The 21,358-nt window shown below is 39.5% G+C and overlaps 1 protein-coding gene across 1 annotated transcript in view; it reads right to left on the bottom strand.

Moving 5' to 3' along the window:
* DEPTOR (DEP domain containing MTOR interacting protein) overlaps positions 1-21,358 on the bottom strand; it is a 134,235-nt gene that overhangs the window by 59,377 nt on the left and 53,500 nt on the right. The window contains exon 4 of the mRNA XM_041768454.1: positions 5,640-5,818. Within this exon, the coding sequence (XP_041624388.1) occupies positions 5,640-5,818 (179 nt within the window). The remainder of the gene's footprint in view (positions 1-5,639; positions 5,819-21,358) is intronic.

The following is a 21,358-nucleotide window of genomic DNA, read 5'->3' on the forward strand; positions in this document are numbered from 1 at the left end:
TGTATTCAGAATTAAGCTCCCTCTCCCTCCCCTATGGCAATGCTCGTATTGGAGTAGTCTTGGGGCAAATCTTCCTTACTGTTTTAGCAACTGTCAGAATACTTTTCTGTAGCATCACTCAGTCTTGGGCAAGTCACAATCTTGCCTTCAGCTTCAATCATTAGGGCTGTTTTTCTTCCTTTCTTTCTTCCTCCCATCTCTCTCTTTCTCTCTCTCTCCCTCTCTCTCTCTCTCTTTCTTTCTTTGGCCAGGCTATTCCACGCTTCAGCTGAGCTCTGTCAGTGTTCTTAATTACTGAAAAGATGGGGTTAATTTCTGTCTGGATAGGGCATCTAGCTTCCTGTGTGGCAGATTGCAAGTTCTCTCTCCATGGCTGTCAGAGTGAATGTCTCAGCTACTGTATTCCCCTGGAGAAGGGGATAAACACAACTACCCCCAAGCAGCTGGGAGGATTAAGAAGATAATATATATAAAACTGCTTTGGGAATTGCAAAATGTTATATATAAATATATGCTTAAAACAAAAGAAGAAGAAAGAGGGCTTGATGAAGTGTTGAAATTGTTGAAGTGCTCTGACTAAATCTTTAAAAGAGGAAATTATATGCCTGGACAGAGCAGCAGTAGCCTGATTATCCAAGGTCAGCTGCTGCAGCTGTGAGCAATTTACCCACGTGATTATCTGATTTCTACCTCCCTCCATGTAAGGAAAAGATAGCTGGATAGCAGCTAAAGTGGTGGAGGGAGATACTTTATTTGAGTAAAGAAACGTTTTCATTGCATTTGTAAAGGTTACACAAAAGTCTCAAGGTGCTTGATCATTGTTTGGGGAAAGGGAATAGTATATGTTATGAGCTAACCATTTTTATGGTTACAACATCTGCCAGGCAGTAGGACTGATGCAATGAGTTGAGGAATTTTTTTCCTAATCTTATGGAGCTTATAATTAGGGTCCAGTCATCTTTAGTGGGAAAGAGCCAGATTGCCTGGATTTGAATCTGGAATCTACCATTTACCAGCTCTTGTCTTCAGCAAGTGACTTAACCTCATCTTTAAAATGAGAATAATTATGCTCCCCAACTCACAGAGTTATGGAGAGGAATAAATGAGTCAACGAGTAGAGTGATTAGAACAGTGGCTGGCACATGGTAGGGGCTCTATAAATTTTAGCTTTTATTTACAGTTCATCAGATCGTGTACAATAGCTGGCATCTGGGGGCCATAAGAAGTAGACTGTTCAGAAAGCCTTTGCCAACTGCTATTATTGAATTTTCATAGCAGCTCTGTGCAAGAGTTACCATAGCAGCCCTGATACAGAGGGTCACTTGTGGGTCTGGCCCGTGACTTACATCTGGGAACTTGGCTTTTGGAAACTTCCCGAAGTTACCAACTGATAAGGCAACTTTACCCACCTGGTGCACTGCGTTCTGCTATACCAGTCTGCCTAGATTGTTTGTACAAATGCTATGATTTATGGAGAACATGTGCTTTCCTTCTGAGAGTCTGGAATGCTGGTAGTTGTGCTTGGCCAAGCAGGCAGAGTGCCCCTCCATGAGCAGCAACCCAAAAAAACCTTGTATTTGAGTCTCAAGTGGGCTCCTCCCTGGGAAGAGACATTGCACATTTGTTATTGCATGTTCCTGCTGGAAGAAGGAGCCAGATCTACGTGACTCTGGGAGGGAGGACAGAGGAAACGTGTGCCTGGATTTCTTCAGACAACACCTGATACATCTTTTTCCCCTTCTGTGTGTCCTTTCACCATAATAAATCTTAGCCATGAATCCAACTATATGTTGAGTCCTTCTGGTACGTGGGGGAAGTTATATGATCTCCCCCGCAAAGTGAGTAAATAGCTCTCAAAGGTATATAATGTGACTCTAATTTCATAAATCTAAAAATCTAAGAAATGGAAGAACTGAGATGTCCACATGGCCATTTGGTATATGGAGGAGCTGAGACCAAGTTCCTGTCTGTCTCCCTCCCAAGACAGCATTTATTTCACTGTGTCAGGTAGCCACACCGAGTTATATACAACCTGGTCAAGAAAAATGTCTGTCTCGGCCACAGCACCTAGTAGCTACTGGTTAGCTATACAACCTTGGGAAAATATCTTAAAGGCTTTGCACTTCTGAACTCTTCACTGTAAAACTGTAATAATAATAATAATAATACCAATGTCACAGAATTGCTGTGAAAATGTAATAAGATTTTATATATATGTCATATATGTGAAGCACATACATATTAAATATTAAATGTATAAATGTAAAAAATTAAAATCTATATAGTATTTAGCTCAGTGCCTGATATATAGTAAACCTTAATAAATGAAAAGGCTGGATAAATATGTGCATATGTGGCCAACATACATACATTTGTATCAATATGTACATATATGCATGCATGTGTGTATATACACACACACACATACCTATATTGGCTTGTAAGTTAATGACTCATCTAACAAGTTATGTCTTGATTACAGAGCATCATTCACCATTCATAAATGAAGCCAGTTAGGATTTCACAGTGGGCCTGATTTTTTATGTCTACTGGTTTCAATCTAGGGAACCACTTCTGCTCAAAGCCTAACATCTGACTTCCTTTAATGTTTAACCTGTGAAGTTAATTATTAGCTAGAGAATTCAGAGCTTTGCTTAAGATACTAACTGGTATTTATCATTAGCTCTAACATACACATACATGGTGACCATATTTTTGTATCTCAAACATAGAACTTGTAATCTAGCAATGAATTGCTATACTGGGAAACTGAGACTCTCTTGGAAACTCTGACATCTATAGGTGGAGAATATTTAATCCTCCTGAAACTATGGGAAGCAAACTGCTGGGGTTAAGATTTGCTTTTAGTAATGCCTTATTTTATCCTTTACATTGCAACTTTATGGCATTTTATGTTGATAGCATTACAAAATTACAATGTGGTTGAAGTATAATTACTCCCTTTTGGGAAATCATTTGGAAATCATTCCGTGTCACCCTTTCTCTTCTCTCTGAAGATGTTACAGTATCAGTCAGTAAACTGTAGTATAAGAGGTTGATTTGCTCTGGAACTTGGTATCACCAAGTTTTCCATCCCTAGCAAAGATGGCAGGACTAATTGTAACCCACATGCACTGTTTTTCACTGTGGAAAGCCCCACACTCCAACCAACTCTGAGTTCACACTTATTAGCAAATATCCATTTGGAAGTGATTACCCAAGTGGCCTCAGATGAACTCTTTAGCCTACTGGTGCCCTGGTTTCCTTTTCTATAAAATGATGATAATAAGAACACCTACCCTATGGTCAACAATACCATATAGTACACTTAAAAGTTTGTTAAGAAGACTGATCTCATGTTAGGTGTTCTTAACACAATAAAATAAATTTCACAATAATAACACAAAGAATATCTGCCTCAAAGTGTTTAAGAGGTTTAAATAAGTTAATATTTGTGAAATCATTAGAATGGTGCCTGCTACAGAGTTTAAAATGAATAAACAAAATATACAATCCTTCATCTATCATTTGCTAAATGCTTCTATATCCATCTTATAGTCTCAACAAGACTCGAAGCTGTCTAAGGCCAGAGACCACACTGGCACTCTACTTCCTATTCAGCTTCCCACCCTCAGTGAGCTTAGCCCTGCAGCAGATATATAAGACCATCAATAAACAGTTGTGAGTTCGATCGTGACAGTGTGACATAGGGGAAGCCACCCTGGAATACACTGTGTGGCGTGAGTGCCTCTCTGACCAATGCCTGTAGGTCAGTAGGTTTCAAGATACTTGACCCCAACACACAGTAACAATTTGTATGTGGCAAATTGATACACACATGAATATTTTCATATGTTTATCTAATTATCTCACTGAAATCAAAGTTTTACAAAACAGTACTTAACCATACCATGTAAAATATGCTCCAACAGAAACAGGAAACTATTCTAGTTAAATCTAGTCCAGTGCATGTCAAACTTTAAAGTGCATTCAAAACACTTGGAGGTCATGCTAACATGTAGATTAGATTCAGCAGGACTTGGTAGGATCAGAGAGTGCATTTCTATCATGCTCCCATGGTGACACTGTACCATCCCTGGACCATACTTAGTATAGAAATAATGCTGGGAATGGCTCTCTAAATTTATTTCACAGCCCAGTAAAGGGTTGCAATCTGCAGCTGTAAATCACTTCTCCAAATAATTTTGAAAGTGTCTTTCATCTCTATAATCCCATTATTATCTTCCTAACCTCAGAACAGAAATCCTAGGCCTGGGTGGGAATAGGGGTAGGGAAATTCACAGCAAGAACGACTCAAGTATTACCTTTCCTATTGACTTTTATGCTGATATGCCTGTTTGGCTCCAGCCCTGTCCTCACTGTTCAAAGCTTACACCTTGTAGCTATGTTAATAAATTGATTGAGTACTCATTATGAGCAGGGCACTGAACTGAATGCTTTATATCTATCGCATTTACTCCTACAACCACCTGTGTAGATATTGCCATTTTATAGATGAGAGAAGGCAAGTAGCCACAACTGGTGGAGTTGGGATTCCAGAGCCTATGTTCTTGCGATAGCTAGCCTCTTAGATGGCCCCAGTGATCCTTGCCTCCTGACATTCACATCCCCTTTATAGTCCTCTCTCACATTGAATATGGCCTACCTGGTAGTCAGTAGAGTATTGAGAAAATGAGTGTGTGACTTCCAAGACTCACTCAGAAGACACTGTGGTTTCTGTCTTGCACTCACTTAGATTATTCCCTCTACAAGAGGCCAGGTTGTCATGTCATCAGAATTCTCAAGCAGCCCTATGGAAAGTCCATACAGCAATGGACTGAAGCTTTCTGCCAACATCCAGCACCAACTTGTTAGGCATATAAGTGAGCCACCATGGAAGCCAATCCTGTAGCCTTTCACACCTTCAGACAACCGTAGCCCTCGACTGACATCTTTACTGCAATCTCACAAGAGACCCAAATCTAGAAACACCTCACTAAGCCTCTCTCAACTTCCTGACCCACAAAAACTGTGTGAGGTAATAAACATTTATTATCATTTTATACCTTTAATGCCTGGGGTAATTTCTGATGCAGCAATAGATACCTCACATAGTTCCTAACCAGTAGGATAGGCCATCATCATTATGATTCAGGCCTAAAAGGAAAATGAAACTCCTATGAGGCCTTTTGGATTAGTTGTTCATTACGGCAGTGTGCACCATGGTTCAGCAAATTCTCATTCTCCCCCTGCAACCAACTTTGGATGAAGCATCTACTTCCCATCTGGACTGGCCCAGATGACTTGCTGTAGCCAATTGGATATGGGCGTTGAGGATGTTAGATCACATTTGGGGACAGTACAAGAATCTGTCTGCCCTCTTTAGCTTCTGCTCTCATTTATAAAAACAATATATCCCAGAGAGTAGATGTTCCTTTAGCCTGGGTCCCAGAGTGAGAATGGATGGCCAACCCAGCTGACCCTGAGCCCAGCTTGGAGACAAGCCAAGCTGAGCCCAAGTCCATGCAGAGGGACAACTGACTTGCAGACTCATGAGTGAGAAATAAATGCTTGTTGTGGTAAGCCATGGGATTTTAGGGTTGTTTGTTACCTCAACCAAAACTGAGCCACACACTCACCATGCTGTATGATGCCGTGTTCCATAAGCCGGTGGCAAAGCTGCTCGGCCTCTTTCCTTGTCGTGGCCTCACCTTCCTGAACCAGCCAATCCAGGAATTCAGATGCCATGAAGGTGCGTTCATACTTGACCCCTTCCTCTTCCCTCGCTTGCAGAAGTGTGTTTTCAGGGCTCATCAGCCTGGGAGGAAGGGAAGGAAGGGAAGAAAAATAAACCTACATGGATGGAAAATAGCTAATTTGAAATCCTACATCATAGGTTTCTGCGAAGTATCACAGCAAAGTTGTCAGACAGACAAGTGTGACTGTCATGTGCTATTACAAATGTAATGCTTAACAGAAGGATCTGCTTCAGGAGTGAAAGAGATGTGTTTGCTCCTGGTAATTAAGGGGGAAAAAAAAGCTGGTGGGGTACCTGGCTGGCTCAGTTGGTAGAGTTGCAACTCTTGATCTCTGGGTTGTAAGTGCAAGCCTCACGCTGGGTGTAGTGATTACTGAAAAGAAAGGAAAGGGAAAGGGAAAGGGAAAGGGAAAGGGAAAGGGAAAGGAAGAGAAGAGAAGAGAAGAGAAGAGAAGAGAAGAGAAGAGAAGAGAAGAGAAGAGAAGAGAAAGAAAAGAAAGAAAAGAAAAGAAAAGAAAAGAAAAGAAGAAAAGAAAAGAAAGAAAAGAAAAGAAAAAAAGAAAAGAAAAGAAAAGAAAAGAAAAGAAAAGAAAAGAAAAGAAAAGAAAAGAAGAGCCTGGAAATGTAATCCAAAACCCACATTAGCAGACTGCATTTAGGTCAGCCACCTTGAAAAGGGCAATTTATTAGCCAAGCCCCATCACATCTTTTTTTTTTTTTTAAGTTAGTATTTCTTTCCTAAAAGAGTCACTCAATTTCCTGAATCACTGGGCTAACAAGACGACTGCTACTGATTAAATGTTTGAGTTCCCTCAAAATTTATATAATCAAATTTGTCCAGTGTGATGGTATTGGGAGCTGGGACCTTTGGGAGGTGAGTTTCATAGTCCCCATGATGGGATCACTGCCCTTGCAAGAAGAGACAGAGAGCTTGTTTCTCCCTTCTCTCCTAATGAGGGTACAAGGAGAAGACTGCAAACCAAGGAGAGGGCCCTCACTAGACACCAGATCTGCATGATGCTTTGATCTTGGACCCTCTCTGCTTCCCAGCTGAGAAATAAGACTTTATTGTTTTAGCCACCCAGTCTATGGCATTTGTTACAGCAGTCTGAACTGACGTAAGCCACTCCTTCACAACACCCCCGTCCCCACAGAGCTTATTTCTCACACCTCCTTCTCTAGCATTCTCCAACTGCCCTCGCGTCTGTCCTCACCATACCTCTGAAAGAGCTCCCGCTGGTGTTGTAGTTTTGGAGAATACTTGCATCCGTATATGATGGGAATTTATAGATCCCCGCTTTGTTTGATGTTAATAGCAATAGATGCTGCTGACCATTTCCCTCCTCCAGAGGGGCATTATATTCCCCTGGTTTCCCTCCTGTCCCACTGTTCCTACCTCTTTCTCAGTTACCTTTGTGTTGGTTCCTCCTCATCTCCCTGGACTTTAAAGGCTGGAATTTCTTGTGATTCAATTACCCAAATACCTCTTTTCTCATTGCATAGTCTCTCAGGGAGATTGTTTCATCCCTGTGGCTTCAATTGCCATCCATGCCCCAAAGATTCCCAAATTTATGTCGCTAAATCAAGCCTATATTCTCAACTCCAGACCTTAGTGTCCACGTGGACATCTCAAAAACACCTCAGAATCAACAAACCTAGAACTGAACTCAGGTTCTTCCAACAAACCTGGTCCTGTGCCACTAGTACTTCCATCATCCCACCAGAAAACAAGGCAGCATCATTTATGCCTCCATCTTCCTCATCCCCCCAACTCCAGTCCAGACAGTCGTACGAATTGTGAATTTTATGTCCCAAATCATACTCCTATATGTCTAGGTCTTTCCATCTCCAATGGTGCCACTACCTTAGTCCAAAATACCAACACCCTTAACCCAGTTACAATGGTTTCTTCAATAGACTTTACTAGCTACCCACTCTTGTTCTCCTTGTAAACTCAGGCATTGAAGTCCAGACACAGTAATTAAATTTATCTTTTTCAAACTCAGACCTGATAATGTCCTAATCCTGTTGAAGATACACTTCAATGGTTTCTGATTGCTTTTAGACTAAAAACCAAAATCTTTTATATGACCGATCTTTAATGCATGCACAATCTTTCCCTTTACCTCTTTAGGACCATTTTCACCTCTGACCTCATTTTGCTTCAGGGATGGTCTTCTTATAGTTCCTCAAACATATTATACATCACCTGCCACAGGGCCTTTGGATATGTCATTATTGCAGCTGGAATGCTGTCCCCCACCTTTCCACTGTTCTACTTCTTAAGCCTATTTGACTCCTTATCCTTTGTATCTCAGCTATCCTCGGGTCTCCATTAGGCCATTCATTGCTCCCTATACAGTTTGGGTGATTATCACATTAAAGACTACCTTGTCTACTCAATTATAAGCTCCAATAGGGTAGGGCCTGTGTTTGCCCATAAAACTTTGTTTAATGGAAAATGGAATCCGATAAAATGCCAAAATCATTGTGTCTTCTTTCTCTTTAAAACAATTCCTAGATAGGTTCCTATCTCTCACATGAAAGTTTTTCTTTTAAAAACCCTTATTTCTTTTCAAACTAAAAATAATATGCAACACAAGTACCATTTCATTCTAGAGCAGGAGAAAACCTTAGAGATCACTGTAATCCAATCCCCTCCTCATCCATATGAGAAAAATGTCACTCTCTAATACAACATTCTATATCAATTAAATCTGAATGCACAAAATGCAATTCTCATCCAAATGAGAAAAAAAAATGAATGATAGCATTCAATGTTTCAGGAAGGAAACTTGCTGAAGGTCATGCAAAGAGGCACATTATACATGTTTATAAATCATTTCATTTGGAGTAACTGAACCTCCATACTGATTGTCCATTCACAAGGTGTGTATTTTCAGTGCTTTTGCACTTTGTACCCAATACTGCTGTGGAAAGGATACTGGGCTAGGAATTTGAAGACTTAAGTTTATTCAGAATTGAGCACCTAACTGTAAGATACAAAACAAGCTGCTTTTCTTTGTTTCAGCCTCCTTTTTCTCAAGTGAATAATGTTATTTTAACCCATGATTATGACAAACAGCTGTACAGTACAAAAGATAAGGTATATGCAAAGTGTTACACTATTTAATGAATCATGGTGCCTACCCCAGGGCAGGATGGATTTGTGCCCAACAGCTATGAAACGACAAGGGAAAACCCCTATTCGTGCTCCCTCCACTCTTCCCAGCAGAACCTTCAGAGTCCTATTATCTGAAAGTCATGGCAGGGCACAGGATTGGGAGGTAGGAGGCCAGAGAGCCTAGCCACAAACTAATCACATAACTTCTCACTACTTCAGCATCCCCCATTAAGTGAGGAAGAGAATACCTAATCTACTTCCTTTCCTGGATTGCTGTTATCAAAAATCTTTGGAAAAAGAAGTTCTAAGTATATGCTTTTATATTAAGAGTATTTATAAAAGCTATCAGCATCTAAGAGAACCCATTAAAAAAAAAAACCTTCTTAGCATGGAACAGAACTCATTTAAAAATCTTTTTATTTAAAAAAAATTATTTTTGTTTAGACCTTTCTCCAAGTCAATCCTCTTCTGTATTTTAATCCATCCTTAGAGAAAGCTCCTGGGCTGCTTTCCCAGGTTGAGTAACATCTAGTTGGTATGAGTAATAAGAATTATATTTAATGTTACAGTGACCACGTCCTTCTAAGAAGACCAAAAGGGCAGATAAGAATCTAGAAAAGAGAATCAAAGGGCCTATGTGCATGCCCAAATTAGGAACACCACCATATCTTAATTTCTTTTGACCCTCAAATAATTGGTGTGAAATTGGTATTGGTATTTTGGTGTGAAAATAGAGGCAAGCTAGCCTCCTTGGTTTTCCAGTTGTAAACATTATTTCCTCTAAGAAGTCTTCTTTGATCCCACAAATCTGGACCATATGCCACATCTAAGGGCTCCCATAGTTCCCTGCAGGATCTTTAGAGCCCCAGAGGAACTGCCTACTCAAACCATAGGCCTTTTTTTTAGATAACTGTCCTTACCTATGTGGTTCACAGTAGTTTTCTAATACAAAAGATCCTCAAAACATGTAGCTGAGTGAATAAATGCAACTCAATTATATGCATTCTCCTGCTCCACATCGTTATCCCAGACTATTAAAAGTGACCCCCTTAGCTATCACCAAGGAGGTAAGAGACAACAGATACTAGTGAGCAGGTGGTGAAAAGGGAACCCTTTTATATTGTTGGTGGGGTTGTAAATTGGTCCCACCACTACAGAAAACAATATAGAGGCTCCTCAAGAAACTAAAAATATATCTACTGTATAATCCATCAATTCCACTCCCGCGTATATATCCAAAGGAAATGAAAACAGGATTTCAAACAAATATCTGCCCTCTCATGTTTCACAATAGCTAAGATATGGAACCAACCCAAAGGACCATCAGGAGATAAAGAGATAAAAAAGATGTGGTACATTAAAAAAAAAAAAAAAAAACGATGTGGTACATATACACAATGGAATATTATTTAGCTAGGAGAAAGGAAGATATCCTTCTTCCCACTTGCAACAATGTGGATGGACTTTGAGCACATTATGCTGAGTGAGAGAAGTCAGAGAAAGATGAGTATTATATGATGTAACTTATATGTGGAATCTAAAACATGAAATCTATAAAAAAAAAAAGGGGAGAGTAAAGTGGTGAGACTAGGGGACTAGAGGGGGTAGATGAGACTGAGGCTTAAGGGTACAAACTTGTAACAAGTAGTAAATAAGCCATAGAGAGCTAATACACAGTGTAATGAATATAGACAATAATATTGCACAATTATGTTATGTGATAAACATCACTGTATCCACAATCATACTGCAATATAGAAATGCATCAAAGTAATACACTACACACTTTAAAGCTGCACAATGTTACATGTCAAATTTATTTTTTTAAAAAAAGACAATCTAGATTAAATGCCATTTATCTGATTCAGGAAGTTTGATTTAGCAAGGATTCCTAAATTCTATGAAACATGATTATATAGTCTCCAACTATGATAAAACTAAGAAAACAAATACAGGCCAAAAAACAAAACAAAAAAAACCTAAAAACTGACCCTCCCTATATGCAGATGAGGTGAATCTAGAGTTCCTGCCCTATCGATACTCTCCATTTAAGACACAGATGGAGACGCTTGGCTTTTCTTTCTCTTTATAACACTCCGTGCATTCTAGCTCAGCAATTTTCTTTTCGGGTGTGGGGAGGACAAATGGATAGGGTTTATTTGTGTCACTTCTTGTAACCAGAAACATGACCTGCCAGAAAGCTTTGGAGCTCCTGCTAAGTAGCTGGTGGCCTCTGGACAAGCAGCTGGTTAGCTGCTGTTGCCAATGCTCTTTAGAGAAGAGGCAAATTGGCCAGCCTGCTATTTAAAACTTGCCCAGCCAGCCTTAGTTGTTCCTTATTTCATTTTTTCTTAAAATCAGATAATGTTAAAAAAAAAAAATCAGATAATGTTCCTATACAGGCTCCTCTCTAAGATAAAGACTTTCATGGGATTTGATTTTAGTACTAATATGTGGTCACAATGTTAAGGCAAGACTTACTACTTGTTCCAATTATGTTTTGCTCTCTAACAAGCTATCCTCAAAGTTGGTGGCTTTGAAACAACCACTATTTCATTATATCTTAGTGGGTTGCCTGGGGCTCAACTGAGTAGTACCTCCATCACTCTTGCTAGGGGTCACTCACGCCATTGCAGACGTTGGCTAGGGCTTGGTGTCTGGTGCTGCAGTGCTCCTGAGTCAACGCAGCCTCTCTGTCCAGTGAGGCAGGCTGGACATTGAGATGCAGAGCTCAAGAGGAAGGAGAAAGATGCTACCAGAACTTGCTTATGGTTTTATTGAAAACTAATCTACTGACCATACAATTAACCCATTTAGCATGTACAATTCAATGGTATTAGTACACAGAGTACACAACCATCACTACAATCCATATTAGAACATCTCCTTCACCCCAAATGGAAACCTCATTACAATCACTCCCTACTTCTCCACTGCCCCATCCCTAGGCAAACACTAATCGATGTTCTGCATCTACAAATTCGCCTGCTCTAGACAGTTCAAATAAATATAATCATATAATATGTGGCACTGTGTGACTGGTTTCCTTCATTTAGCATAATGTTTTCAAATTCACCCATGCTGTAGCATGTATTACTATTCTATTCCTTCCACAGTTAGTATGGCCAAATAATATTCCATTGTATGGATATAATATATTTTGTTTACCCATTCATCAGTTGATGGACATTTGGGTTGTTTCCACTTTTGGTTATTATGAATAATGCTGCTATGAATATTCATATTCAATTTATGTATAGACATATGTTTTCATACACATCTAGGAGTACAATTGCTGGATCATGTGGTAACCCTGCTTAACCTTCTGGGAAACTTCCAGACTGTTTTCATACGGGCTGCACTATTTTCATTTCCACCAGTAAAGTGTGAGGGTTCCAATTTCTCCACATCCTCGCTAGCGGTTGCTAGCATCCATTCTTTTTTCTTAGTGCCATCCTAGTGGGTGTGAAGTGGTATCTCACTGTGGTTTTGATTTGCACTTCCCTGATGATTAATGACATTAAGCATATTTTCATGTGCTTATTGTCCATTTGTATATATTCTTTGGGAAAATGTCTATTCAGAGCCTTTGTTTATTTTTAAAATTAGGTTGTCTTTTCATTATTGAGTTTTAAACATCTTTTATATATTCTGGATGCAAGTCCATTATGAAACTCATGATTTGCAAATATTTTCTCCATTCTGTGGATTTAAATTTTGAAGTGGTTCAAATTCTCCATTTTAGTCACTTGTGTGTTCAGTGTTACAGCTAAGAAACCGCTGCCTTGCCCAAGCCCAGGAAAATTTATTTGCTCTTATGTCTTCTTCCAAGAGTTTTACGTTTTAGTCCTTACATCTAGTTTTATAATCAGTTCGAGCTAATTTTTCTAGAAGGCATGGGGCTGGAGTCTACCTTCATTCTTTTGTATGTGGCTATCTAGTTGTTCCATCACCATTTGTTGAAAGATTATTCATTCCCTGTTGAATTATTTTGGCAGTCATCAAAAATCCATCAACCCAGCCAGGCCTTCTTTAACTGCTGGGCTCCAAAGTCACAGAATGTCAAGTGCCCTGGATTGTATTCATTAAAGCTATCAGACTCAGGCCAGACTCAATGGGAGGGAAAGAGCAACATGCATGCATAGCAAGAGGTGGAAAAGTTTGGAACCATCTTGGAGAGTAGGAACCACACGGATTTATTTTCATTATTGGCTGAAAGGCAATTTCAATTCTTATTCACAGTTTTGTGTTGTCTCTTCCTCATTTATTTAATATTTTTTACTTTATTTAAAGTAGAGAGTAGTTTTAAAAGCATGAGATTAAAGACAAATCCAGCTTTCAATCCTAACCACATACATGTTAGCTTCATGACCTTGCTTCCCTAAGTGACCACTGGGGAGTTCTGCAGTTATGAGTGTGATAATGCATGGAACACTTCAGTCACAGTGTCAGTTGCGCCTGAAAAACTGAACACATTTTAGCCATGATGAGGATGAGGATGATAATGATAAAAGTTTTCTACATGGAGTCATTATTTGATAAAATCAAACCCCTTAGTGGCAAAAATTAATTAAGATTGTGTGCATTTCTCTAGACAAGAATAACAACTCTATTTTAATTAGTAATCAGAAGTGTATATGATGCTCAAAAACTCTTATATTGTGTAGAACAAATTCTTTTTTAATCAAAACTGTCCTGTTCTGGCCTACAATCATGACATAAAGCCATATGCCAAAATCAGTGTTAGGCATTAACAATACTTGCCTCATGTAAGCATGTGCACATCAGATTTTGATTGTGTATGTGAGTTGATTTCAACCTTTCCTGGATATATATCTGAGTCAGATTTCCCAGGCTCACTTTAACCCAGGGGGAAGGCAGCATTACAATAGAAGGAACTGCTACATTTGGGGGCCAATACAGAAATAGAAATATGCTGATAGTGATCTCTTTGTGCACTGAAAAAAATTCAAAATAGCTGAGAAGGCCCTATATAACACGAGAACATACATAAATGGTACTCAAGGGCACAAGCTAGGGAGAGTCACAATGATCCATGTACTATGTGGCCAAAAAGATGCTTTAGGATTTTAGAAAGGTAGCTTTTTAAAAAGTCATTTGTTAATATAATGATAAATTATTTTAAAAGGCTAAATGTATGACTTAATACACATGATAACCATTAAAAATTAAAAATTCATTCACCCAAATATTAAAAGACTTTCTTATTCCTGGGGGTAGCTTGTGAATGATTTTTCTTTTCTTCTTAATAGAACACTCTATTACTCAAATTATTCCCCAGGGAGAATGTACTGTTTTTGTAACTGGGGGAAAATGTTATCAATGAAGAAGTTATATTAAGGTTGTTTTATTGTTGTTGCTGTTTTTCAGAGAGAGAGAGAGCATGCACACTTGCAGGGGAAAGGGAGGGGGAGAAATTGAGGGAGGGGAGGGGCAGAGGGAGAAGGAGAGAGAGAATCCCAAGCAGGCTCCAAGTTCAGTGTGAGCCCCATATGGGGTTCAATCTCAGGACCCTGAGATCATGACCTTGATCAAGAGTCAGACACTTAAACAACTGAGCCAACCAGGAGCCCTAAGATTAAGCTTATATTTAACTGGATGACTTGTTCCTGACAAAATGCTTATATTAATACCCGGTATAATAAAGTAGTTCCCAATGTATAAATGATATATTTACATGTATATTCCCAACATACAGTTTGAATGTACAACATTGATTGACTTCTATGATTAGAAAGAAGGTATTAATTAGGTAGAAATGCTTACATGAGCATTGGTATTTTTAAGTACTATGCTATTGTCTATAAAAAAGATATACAGATAAACTGACATAATTTTCATAATAATTAGGTTTGGAACTAGTCAACAGAAAACTGTTCAGTTAATATTTATGAGTAAAAACGCTACATACTGGAAAGGGTGACAGAAAGAAGGGAAAAACAGCATTTTACATCCTTTGCCAACAAGTATCTTTTACCTGCTTTCGCTCCTGCTTTCATATTCATATTATACACTGAGTTTAACATCTTCGCTTTCATTTTCCTTCCTTACTTATGCTATTCCCTCACATCTCCTCTTTCTTCCTTGAAGAAATCTAAACTATTTTTGAAAAGGGGAGGGGGGCTCACTGTACAGTGATACAGGTTGCTCACCGCACAAAGAAACCTGGCTTCAGGCAAAAAGGAGGGCTAAAGTCCAGCCCTAATTCCTCATGAGCAGTCCTGTGTAGAAATGACTGCCCTAGCCTAAAGGAAAGGGCAAAAAGCTACCTGGTTCTCATTTGCAGTAGGTGCTAAATGATGCAGTGGGTCTCTGCTTTAAAGGGCTGGATTAAGTACTAACTCCTCTTTGAAGCTATCCCCACTAAAGTACAAGCCAGACAGATCTCTCTCTGTTTTGAACTTAAAATCAGGGCCATGGTTTATGTATCCATTCAATTTTTAATGCACTCCAGCTAAGCTAGAAGCTTCTGAAAGATACACACCATGCCTTAAATGTTTTCATTTCTTAAAAAATTGAGCCTAGGGAAGGCGTATACCTCAAGTGCCCAACAAATATTTGTTAATCAACTAAAAACTAAAAATATCCCAAGCCAACAGTAATAGAGAGGGTTATTTGTCTTTGAAGGGTGAAATACCTTCCTCCTTGCTTGCTTTTTTAAATCCGCTTAAAGAAAAACTAGAACTTTTTAATGCTGGTTTTATGCTCTGAAGAGACTGGTATTCTGGGACCTGAGCTGTAATTTTCACATTGCCCATGGTTTTTAGTGTTGTTGTAGTAAACATTTTCAGAACTTGAATCAGCTTTAGACAGAAGCCAAGTGTGATTTCAAGGCCACAGCTACCCTAAAAGGCCACATTCAGCTATGGTTTCGTAACTGTAAAATTACCCAGGAAGAAAAAGCTGAGCACTTTTACAATGCATTCAAAACTATTCCAACCTCTGTTAGCCTTTTCAAACAACTGTCCAGAGAAGGTGGGCGCTAAAACATATTACAAAGGCTTCTTTTAAGGGAATGGTTATTATTTATTTTGGATATTTCCATAATTATTAGAAAATATTTGTGTCATTTGGGTCCAAAAACAAAGACAGAAAAAGAGGTAAAGAAAGAAGTTTAGGAGAGGTAAGATGAAGGGATAAAGAAAAATTGAGGGCAATACCAACTAGAGAAAATAAATATACTCTAAAACGGTAAGAAAATGAGTAAAAAACTGAAAATGAGGACACATAGGTCCTACTTTTGCACAGGTTAATGGGCTAGGTGACAGGAGGACCACTTTGTGCTGTACTTTTGTGGAAGTGGTGTGAAAGAGGAAAGGAAACAGTCTCTGCTCTCATTCCTCAACCAAGATCTTACCTTGTACAATCTCAAGACTCCACTCTTAAAACAGATTTAAAATTGCTGTGTTGATACATCTGTGGTCAACTGACTTTTAACAAGGATTCCAAGGCCACCCAATGAGAAAGAATAATTTTTTCCAACAAATTGTGCTGATATGATTAGAGAGCCCATGCAAAACAAGTAAACAAAAAAATAAGTTGGACCCGCACCTCATACCCTATACAAACAAAACAAAACAAAACCTCAAAATATCTTAAAGATCTAATTATAAGAACTAAAAATTTTTACAAGAAAATGTAAGGGTAACTCTTCATGACTTTGGATTGGGCAAAGGATTCTTAGGTAGGACACCAAAAACACCAGTGGCAAAAGAAAAAATAGATACATTGGATGACATCAACATTTACAACTCTTATGCTTCAAAGACACCAGCAAGAATGTGAAAAGACAACTCACAGAATGGGATAAAATATCTGCAAAGCATATGTTTGACAATGTGTGTGCATCCAGAATATGTAAAGAACACTTAGAGCTCAATAATAAAAGGACAAATAACCCAATTTCAAAGTGGACTAATGATCTCAATAGGCCAGAGAAGATATACCAATGGTCAATAAACACATAGGAAGGTGCTAGGCATCATTGGTCATCAGGAATTGCAAATCAAAACCACAATGAGGTATCAGTTCACATCCCCTAGTTGGTTAGAATCAAAAAGTCACATAATGACAAGTTGTTTGCAAGGAAGTGGAGAAACCAGAAGCCTCAAACGCTGTTGGTGGGAATGTAAAATGGTACAGCCGCTTCAGAAAACAATCTCTCCATTCCTCAAACCACTAAACACAAAGTTACTACATGATCCAGCCATTCTCCTCACTATATGTCCAGGAGAAATGAAAACATATATCCACAGAAAATCATGCACACAAATGTTTATAGCAGCATTATTCATTATGGTCAGAAAGTAGAAACAACCCAAGTACTCATCTACTGATGAAACTGAAAATCTTATATATCTATATAATGGAATAATATTTGGCTACAAAAAGGAATAAAGTACTGATACAAGCTACCCATGCATGGACCTTGAAAACATGATAAATGAAAGAGATCAGTCACAAAAGACCATGCATTGTATCATTTCATTCATATAAGATGTTCAGAACAGAAAAAGCTATAAGGACAGAAAGTAAATTAGTGGTTGCACAGGGATAGATCAAAGAATAGGGATGTGATAGTTAAAAGTTAACGGGGTTTCTTTTTGAAGTGATGAAAATGTTCTACAATTGTGGTTAAGCAGCTGCCTTCAGCTCAGGTCATGATCTCAGGGTCCTGGGACCCAGTTCCACACTCATCGGGGCTCCCTACTCAGCGAGGAGTCTGCTTCTCTCTCTTCCTCTACCCCCCACCCCCGCTCGTGCACTCTCACTTAAATAAATAAATAAAATCTTTAAAAAAATACTACGTGGGTGGTGGTGACTTCATAAGTATGTTAAATTTGTGAAAATGTATTGAGCTGCATACTTAGGACATGTGTACTTTATGCATGTTGCACTTCAATCAATTTAAATGTGTAGCTAAACTACACATTTCAATTTGATAAAGTTAAAAATCTGGATTTTTCTTTCCTTCTGGTCTGAAAGACTCTTTTGTTAGGGGCCCTGAAATTAATAAATGCTTTCTGTCAATTTGGTGTTTTTTCATTTGGTGGAACAATGTCTTGGCTTACATTCCCAGCTCTGTGTGAAGAGAGTGTAATTAAGTAGGGATGTTTTCATTTAGCAAATAAAGCAAGAAAAACAATGTAGCAACTACACCTCTTGGACTCATCTCCACATTTAAAGACAGAGCCACCTACCCAGGGGAGTTTCCACACAAAGACTCTAACGTAAGCATACTCTCCTTCCCTTAAAAACTCTCAGCCATGCCTTCCCCTGGTATCACTCTTCAAACATCCACTTCTACTTTGCTCCAATATGTGCCTCTTCTCCCAGAAGGTCCTGCCCCTCTGCTGCTCTGTGTGTGTTCTTTTTCTGCTTTGCTGCAGAATGTCTGGCATAGCCTCATTATACCCATCCCCCTTGATCCATTCACTCTAGAACTTCAAAGCTTAAAAACAAACAAGCTATTTCCTCCAGAAAAGACTGAGTTCTTGAGCTCTTCCAGATGTAAGCAAGAGTCATTGCATTCAAAGCATATTAGAAATGATACTCAATTTTTACATGTTCACTCAAATTTAAATTTTTAATTTTTTTTTAAATATTTATTTATTTATGATAGTCACACAGGGAGAGAGAGAGAGAGGCAGAGACACAGGCAGAGGGAGAAGCAGGCTCCATGCACCGGGAGCCCGATGTGGGATTCGATCCCGGGTCTCCAGGATCGCGCCCTGGGCCAAAGGCAGGCGCCAAACCGCTGCGCCACCCAGGGATCCCAAATTTTTAATTTTTTAAAAAGATTTTAATAAATCTCATGTATTTATTCATGAGAGACACAGAGAGAGAGGCAGAGACACAGGCAGAGGGAGAAGCAGGCTCCCTGCAGGGAGCTCGATATGGAACTCGATCCCAGGACCCTGGGATCATGACCTGACCCAAAGGCAGATGCTCAATCACTGAGCCACCCAGGCATCCCTAAATTCTTAGTTTTTAATGCTAATGGTGGGAAAGTTAAAAGCCTGAACTCGGAGCAAATTTTCCAGGATTATGTTTCAGAATCTGAAGGTCAAAGCATGTTTCTTAGCCCATCTCAGATTCACTTGCCTTACCTGTAAATCAATGGTGAAAATCTCTCCCACTTAGAGGTGCAGGAAGCATTAAGTGAAATACTGTGTGAGAAATACTCAGGATGGTACCTAGAGCAGGAAGTGCTCAGTAAATGATGCTATGTTTGCCATGCTTATTCTCTGAATGTCCACACTAAGACCCTACAATGAGTAAATCCAAATAGAGTCATCTTAGATTATCAAATATAACTACTGGTTTTACTCTAATTGGAACATGCCACAGTTAGGAAAAAGAGAAAGGGGCTAACCACTGACTTCATCCCTAAATAAGAATGACCGAGGTCCATGACCTCCAAGGGCTTCTGGTCAAGCTGGAGAGAATGAGACCAAATCACATTGGAGAGATGACTGTTCTAGTTACTGGGCTAGAACCCAGGGTGAAGCAGGAACAGAAAGGGAGCCAAATTAATCCACTACAATCCAACCACACTCCATACTTGCACAACAGTGGTGACTGAAGAACCCTGTGCCAATTCCAGCCATCACAACATGCATGGTACGTGCTCAGAGAAAACAGAGCAAATTAATTTTCCATGGATGGAGTGTGGGCAATTCTGCTGCCTGTTCACTCAAGGAGATACAAGATAACTCATTACAGTACCCAGGTGGGTCTCACTGGTGTTACCAGTTGGGGTCCCAGCAGGAGACTACAAGGATGTCCAAATGAGCTGCTAAAAGGTAGTTCATAATAAAAGAACTACTGATGCTGTGTGCAGGGTTCAAGGAAATGCCAATGTAAAGCTCCCAGGCTAGCAGACTGCACTGATCGTTAACAACTCTAGGCCTGAGGATTCTGGAGCGAGGGAAGTTTCCAAACCCTAAAAGAGATGGGAGAAGGAGAGGGAGCTGAGGCCTTCAACAATAGGAAGGGAACAGAGAAATAATAGCCTGACCTACTCTCCTTCTTCCTACTTAATTCCTGCTCGTGCCTTCCATGGACTGAGGCGATGGCCGTGGAGCCTGGTGATGCCCTCGGCCCATGTAGGTCAGCCTCCCGGGGCACTCAGAGGGCTGGAAACCGGAGACAGTGGATCTGGAGGATGAACAGAAATGTCGCTCGTCCAGGCTGAGAGCCTCTCCATGCTAAGTATAACTCTAGGGTAGAAAGGCACGTGTTTTTTTATGCGGTGACACAAGAATACTTTGGACCATATGCATTTTCCCTTACAGATTAGAAATATAACATCCTGTATTAGATGAGGCTCTCCTGAGTTTATCTTCGTCCTCACAACAAATCTGTAAATTGCACATTTTCTTCCAATTTTATGGATGAAAAAACAGGGTCAGTAGGGTTGAATGTTTCGGTAAGAGGCAGGAGAAGAACTCTGACACATGCTTCCCTGACTCCAGAAATCTTAAATGGCTTTTTCATTTGGATCAAGTTGAAAAGTAGCAACAAAAATTGATTGGCAAAAAGAATGTTACAGAGACTTTGGTCCACAGCCCTGCAATGACACGGGGTCAGGGAAACACGGCAGAAATAATGACAGCATCAACCTCCACCATCAGTGAATCCAGTCTACTGTTGAAGCAGCAATGCGTTTACCTTTAAATCATTTCTAACTAACACCTAAAGCTAGAAATCTGTGGAGGACAAGCTAGGGCTGATGGCTTTGGACAAGGACAGCTGGCCTGGTGCCTGCTCTGCATGTTAACAAAGCTTGAGTATTACTGCTATACATTATAGGGGGATGGCACTGCCAAGGAACAGTAAGGAGAATACAATTTCCAAAACCAGACCCAAAGGCTTTCTTCAGATCCATTTAAAAATCTGGTAAGCTCCATACTTTTTTTTATCATTTAGTGCTGTTCCATTACTGCTACCACCCTGGCTCGATGTTACAGAAACTTTGCAAAGTAGGAAGTACAGACCGAAAAGTGGTTCAGATCATGGACCCTGGAGTTGGAAACCAGGGTTGGAATGGTCCTTGTGCCTTCTGGCTGTGAAGCTAAGCGATTTACTTCACCTCTCTTGCCTGGATCTCCTTATTTGCCAAAAGGAGAATAACAGTATTTATCTCATTAGCTTAGAATGAGGCTTTCATGAGACAACACATGTGAAGAGCTTAATATACAAGAGGCATCAATAATACCTCATATTTGCTGCTTTCATCATTTTATCATCAGTATCTGCAGGCTTACCCTCATCTCTTCAATTTCTCTGATCAACATCTGGCCCCAACAATATGGATGTCACCTTGCTTTGTCTTTCTCCTGCTTGTTGGCCTTCTAAGATAAGCCTGACTGCTTCCTGCTCTCCTCTTGCCAGCCTTTTTTCTTTTTTTAGTAGTTTTAAAATTTTTAATTTATTTTAGGTATTTTTAATTC

This window comes from Vulpes lagopus, chromosome 9 (genome assembly GCF_018345385.1).
Source record: "Vulpes lagopus strain Blue_001 chromosome 9, ASM1834538v1, whole genome shotgun sequence".
NCBI classification, from domain to species: Eukaryota; Metazoa; Chordata; class Mammalia; order Carnivora; family Canidae; genus Vulpes; species Vulpes lagopus.